This window comes from Pantherophis guttatus, chromosome 7, assembly GCF_059756535.1.
Source record: "Pantherophis guttatus breed Tessera chromosome 7, ASM5975653v1, whole genome shotgun sequence".
In the NCBI taxonomy this organism is placed as follows: Eukaryota; Metazoa; Chordata; class Lepidosauria; order Squamata; family Colubridae; genus Pantherophis; species Pantherophis guttatus.
Genome location: NC_142069.1, coordinates 36,035,303 through 36,041,389, shown reverse-complemented (window position 1 = coordinate 36,041,389; position 6,087 = coordinate 36,035,303). Strand labels below are relative to the sequence as shown.

Sequence of the window (6,087 nt, the reverse complement as noted above, 5' to 3'; positions counted from 1 at the left end):
CTCTGACCCGCTGTTGATTACAGCAGTGACACAACAAGGTGAGAGACATGGCAGGTAATAGGTGAGTGGATACCTGCTAACAGGCGCTGCCATGATGGATCTGAAATGACAGGTGTTTTTTAATATTATATTTATAAGCTGCTTAGAACGTTTCACTTTCATTTTTACTGCTTGCCCTTCCTCCTCACACTTAGAGCCTAGTAGTACAGATGCATTTCTCTTCAAACAATCATAAAGTTTGTAGTGTACATAGATTTGCAAAATAATGGGATAAAGGAATATTCCTGAACTTTGTTTTATAATTTATCTCATAGTGATTGTGAAATTGTGTGAATGCATCAAAGCAGTACATGTTATCTCAGTTTGCAGAGCTTGGATTCATTAAATGAGTTTACCAAAAATGTAAATATTGCAGAATAGACAGGCTCATGCTACATAACTAAGCTCCATTTCATGTTGAATAAACTAAATTATTAATTATTATTAATTAATAATAAATTATTAATCTTAAATTTGATAAAAATAAAAAATCTGATTTAAATTTTAAAAATTCAATTTAAATTTTAAAAATTCATTTTTTAAATTTTTTTTGAAAAAATCAATTTTTATCCACTTGATCTAAATAAAATATTGGATAATGCATCTTAAAAAATGTCTGATCAACTGAATAATTTGTATATAGGTAGTCCTTGACTAATGACCCCAAAATTTCTGTTCTGGAGACAAAATTTCTGTTATAATTTCTGTTAAATTGATAACACAGTTGTTAATTAATCTAGCTGCCCCATTGATTTCACTTGTCAGAAGATCACAAAAGGTGATCATTTTTCACTGTTGGCTAGGTATCAGTATTGAAGTCCAAAGATAGCTGACAACTGTTCAAGAATTTACTGCAAGTTGAAATACTGATTAATGTTAGTAATCCAAGGTTCTGTATTATCATTTTAAAAGTAACATATAAGTAATAGTCATACATTATAACTGTGAAATTTTCTGTGTCTTGGTTAGCTCATAGGATTACTCAGCTAAAAGGAACAATAAACATGGATGAAAGAGCTAGAAGTTATTTGCTTCAGAACCGCCAAGCTTTGGAAACGGATATCAAGACATCTTATATAATGGATCATATGGTTGCTGATGATACCTTGACAGTGGTGGAAGAGGAGAAAGTAAAAGCTCAGGTTATTAAAGGTTTTTGTCCTTTTGTTTATGTTAGAATAGAAATATTGTTAATACATAAAGTTTTAGAACAGAGGGGCATGATGTGAGACTTGAGGCTACACGTGGCTGCACCCAGATTTTTGGTATAGACTCCAGGGATAACCTATAACCCCTCTCACTCAAGGGTGTATCTCATTCTAAAACAAATATTGCTGTATACAAGGGACTCAGAAGATACAAGAGCAGAAAAGTACTAGTAATTATTAGTCTGTTAATGTAACAACAATTAGCAAAATAGGGGTTAGATATAATAAATATTGCAGAAGTGAAATAGCAAATAATTACAATTACATTTTCTAAAGTTGTTCTAGCTTACATTTGTATTAATATAACAGCTTGTTGAAGCTGAGTATCAGAATGCTTTTAGATATTTTTTGACAAAAAATATCAGTATTAAAAATATATAGAAGTTTAGTAACAACATTAGGTGGGTTACATATGAAATTAGTTGCACATTTCCGTGGGAATTAAGTAGGAATTTATATTTTTACTTTTCATTAGGATAATCTTTTTGGAGTAGTTTTACGTATGTCTTCTCAAGACGTGACTGGTCTATAATTCTAATTAAATTATTTAATTACTTACTATTATTTATTACTTACTGATCTGGTATGCTGCTCCAGTCTTAAATTGACAGTAAATAGCATTCATACCTGATGCAGAATTAAAAATAAATATATACAGGAACTATCTTATCAAAATGCCCCAGGAATCACTAATACTTGTCTTATACAATATCCCCCCTCTGCAGCAGAATTCAAAGACAGACTCCCTGAATTAGTAAATATAGAATAGCAGCTATACCCAATAAGTAATGGGTTGTAGCTTTATAATAACTCTTAATAGCAATCAAATTACATCTAAGTATATAAACAAAATAAATATGCTCTGTTTGAATCAGTCATTATAATGTAGTGATCAAAGTGCTAGACTAAGACTATGGAGATCTGAATTATGTCTAGCGTAATCATGATGCTCATAGGGTGTGTTTGGATCGGTTTGTCTCTTTCAGCCCAAACTACTTAATAGGTTGCTGTGTGAGGACAAAATTAAACTGCATTCAGCTCTTCAAAAGGGTTGATTATACATCTTTCAAATAAAAAGCCTTTTCTATATTGTTATTCTTTCAATTTTCCCACTTTGAGGATTGCAATTCTTTAAAGAGGTTACCTTTTTTTTTTTTGTTGTTGTTGCTTTAATTTATATGTCGCCCTTCTCCGGAGACTCAGGGCGGCTTACAATGCGTTACGCAATAGGCTTCATACTTTTGTATATTTATACAAAGTCAGCTTATTGCCCCCACAATCTGGGTCCTCATTTTACCTACCTTTGAAAGGATGGAAGGCTGAGTCAACCTTGAGCCTGGTGAGATTTGAACTTGCAGTAATTGCAAGCAGCCGATGTTAATAACAGTGCTTTAGTCCACTGTGCTACCAAGGCTACCTTGCCTGAATATTTTTGACATACAATTTTTTTTGGAATTAAGGCTTTATAAACAGTTGTCCATATAAGAACAATTGTATGTTCAGGTGAAGATAATATATATATATTATGTGCTTAATAATTATACTAAGAAAAATCCAATAATCCTATAGAGATCTGTGAACATTCACCTGGAAGTATATTCCAATGTTTTTTTAAATAATGTCGTATGTGTCATATTTTCTTGATTAAGTTTGATGCATCAGTCCAGAAAAAAAAAATCAAGTGCATACTGAAAGGGTTTCTTTGGTACACAACAATAAACACTAATACAAACTAAAGAAAAGAATAAAAAGAAAAGAAAGTGCAAAAAATAAAAATAGAAAGGAAAGGAAAATTAAGAATGTTTTAAAGAAAATGAAAAATACAGAAATAACTTCTGTTTTCACAACAAGTATAAACAATTTTAGTAACATATCATTTTCTAGTGCATATTGAAATTGTAGAATTTTAGAGCTGAAATGGTAAATAAATTGTACTAAATCTTCATTTTATTCTTTTCTAGACTACACAAAAAGAACGGGCATCTATGCTTCTAAAATTAATTATTGCCAAAGACAATTATGCATATATATCTTTTTATAATGCTTTACAACAGGAAGGATACAAAGATCTTGCTGCTCTCCTTCAAGATGGCCTCCCTATTATTTCACCTTCAAATAAAACAAATTCTGAGAATGGTATAACTTCATATGATTAGTTATTATTTTTTTTATTTACTAGAAATTATATGCTGCCCCCCACCATGACTTCGTACATGGTGTATGTATGTGTACTTTTTCACAGAAATAATTATTAAGAGTGGGAGGTTTGTAAAATTTACCTAAAAGTGTTTCTCACTGACTCAGTCATATTTTTAAGTTAAACTTGATTGAATTACAACAAAACAAATTACAATTTCAGGAAACACTGAATTACAACATAATCTCCATTTCTAAATGATTTTTCATTTCCAAATGGTTTAACATTTGGTGGCTCTTTATATGCTTTTTATAATGGACTGTAATAATTTTGTGAATAATGTACAGGAATTTAAGCTACCAAAAACTGTATTTTTATGTATATTGATACATAAAATTGTGTTGTTTTTATAAATAAATAAGGAAACAAAATAATGGATTATTCCAATTTCTTAGCTAGTTTAATTGTTAATAGTATTCACAATTTTCCTAATATAGTATCCTTTTCATCTTAAAGTGATTATAGTCCCAGACCAATAAAGCATGAAAACACGTGAATTAAATTTTGCATTGGTCACATTTGTGAATAATCTTTGAGAGCTATAGTTTGCCCATCTTGGGTCTTCTGGATTTCTCAGCTGTTTTCAATACCATTGTCCAATGATACTTTGCTGGACCATCTCCAGGGATTGCACATAGGAGGGACTGCAATGACTCCTTTCCCTGTGGCCAGTACCAGCCATAGTGGAGGGGAACATAGTATTAAATATTAAAGTCAAAATTATTTTGCTTCTTTATTCTGTACCATTTTAAGATACTGGCTGCTATTATTTTTGTTTATCTTTCCTTTTTGAATTTCAGTTAAGACTACCCTATGTGAAGGTGGAGTTCCACAGAGGCCAGTAGTATTTGTTACTCGTCCAGAATTACTAAAAAAAATACAGCAGAAGCTATGCAGGTTAAGAAATGATCCAGGATGGGTGATTATTTATGGCATGGCTGGCAGTGGAAAATCTGTTTTGGCAGCAGAAACTCTACGTAACCACAATCTTTTAAAAGGTATTTATATATTTTCTATTAATGTAGTGTCCTAATTCACATTCATGGTTTATTGAAGATTGCAATTTATCTTCAAATTAGAATCCACTTCAAACAGAAGTTTCCAATTTAGTTTTGAACATGTTGTATAATAATTTTATAGTGCCCAAATGACATACAGTTTCAAAATATAATTTTGGAATATGAGTAAGGGAGATAAGTAGCTTCTGCCAGGTAGGAAAGGGACCAAGGATCTGTGTGAGGTGTGGTGCAGGTTGGGAAGGGTTCACAGGGCTACGAGGGGGTGAACAAGATGTGTGGGTTAATGAGGTGCATAGGGGGTGAGGGGGTACATGAAAAGCAGGGAAGATATGAGGGAGGCATGGAGGGTTCAGGTGACTCACATAAGTGCAAAGATGCTGAGAAAGTGGGCGCAAGAGTTACCTTACCCTAGTTGCAACCTTCCCTGCCAGCTTCTCCATTGACTTTCTGTGAAAGTTGGCAGGGAAGGTTACAAATGGTGATACTTGATGACAGGTGCGCCACAACTGGTTGTAAATGCAAATTGTTAGCCAAGTGCCCAGATAGTGATCATCTGACTATGGTGGTGCTTATATAGTCAAAACTCCAAGGACAAGTCATAACCATCATTTATTCAGTGCTATCATAACTTCAAATGGTCACTGAACAAATGGTTGTAAGTTGAGAACTACAACCAACTCCACAGACTCATGGCAATTTATATAGTAAAATATATCAACAATATCCTGTATAGAGTTGTATGTATGTAAGCCTCTCTATGTAGAAGCCGACCTTCAGGTATTAACCAAAATACTGTGGAAAGTACCAGTGATGGATAAGCCAACTATGAAAATTAAAACACAAAAATGATTGACTTATCTGGAGGTGGCACATTTTTCATGGTACTTCGTTAAAAATTCAAGGGTTTGCTCCTCTGTTGCTAGGCTTATCCACAAACACAGAGAGAGATATATAAGATATTTTGTTATTTTTTAAAAGTATTGTTGTACATACTCGTGAATAAGTCTAGCCGTGAATAAACTGAATCCAATGTTTGGAATCTCTTTTTGGCACCTAAAATCCTCAGTATATACAGAAATATAACAATAAATGGAAAGTGGAGAATAAACCCTTGCTGATCATGAAACCATTTCCTTTAGACACTATATTTTTATGAAGAATAACAAAAATATGGTGTTGCCTGCTAAACTCCTGTTTTAATTCTCAGTAGGATCATAGCTTGGGAACAGAATGGAAGTAGTTCGTTACCATCAGTTTATTTTTTCTACTTCTGGCGTTTGTGCTTTTCTCCTGTTTGAGTACTAATTGATCTCAAACTTGCTTGCATTTACAGTATCAGCCAGGATAATAAAATGCTGCAGAAAACTGTAAAAATAATAAGAATAGAATTACATAGTTTGATACATGTAGCATTTTGGGCCTCATAGAGCCATCCAATATTTAGGAGTTTCATGCTATTGTTCCTTTTGAGGATAATTTGACTTATGTATATGTTCTTATAAAGAAGACAGCCTCTGTTTTCAATGTTTAACCTTATAAAAAAAGAAGTAATAACTAAGGAAGACAAAAAAGCGGAGGAAAGTAATGACTGTCATTGTTCAGTCACCTTTTTATATAGCTCCAA

At 32.7% G+C, this 6,087-nt stretch overlaps 1 protein-coding gene across 2 annotated transcripts in view; it reads left to right on the top strand.

The window, feature by feature from the left end:
* The window catches only part of APAF1 (apoptotic peptidase activating factor 1), a 48,726-nt gene that overhangs the window by 1,866 nt on the left and 40,773 nt on the right, over window positions 1-6,087 (top strand). Inside the window, exons 2-4 of one of the 2 annotated variants that reach the window (XM_034403785.3) lie at window positions 1,009-1,181; window positions 3,209-3,398; window positions 4,245-4,442. In XM_034403785.3, the coding sequence (XP_034259676.1) occupies window positions 1,044-1,181; window positions 3,209-3,398; window positions 4,245-4,442 (526 nt within the window). In that variant the 5' untranslated portion in view covers window positions 1,009-1,043. The remainder of the gene's footprint in view (window positions 1-1,008; window positions 1,182-3,208; window positions 3,399-4,244; window positions 4,443-6,087) is intronic. The other variant, XM_034403786.3, reaches the window with a different exon arrangement.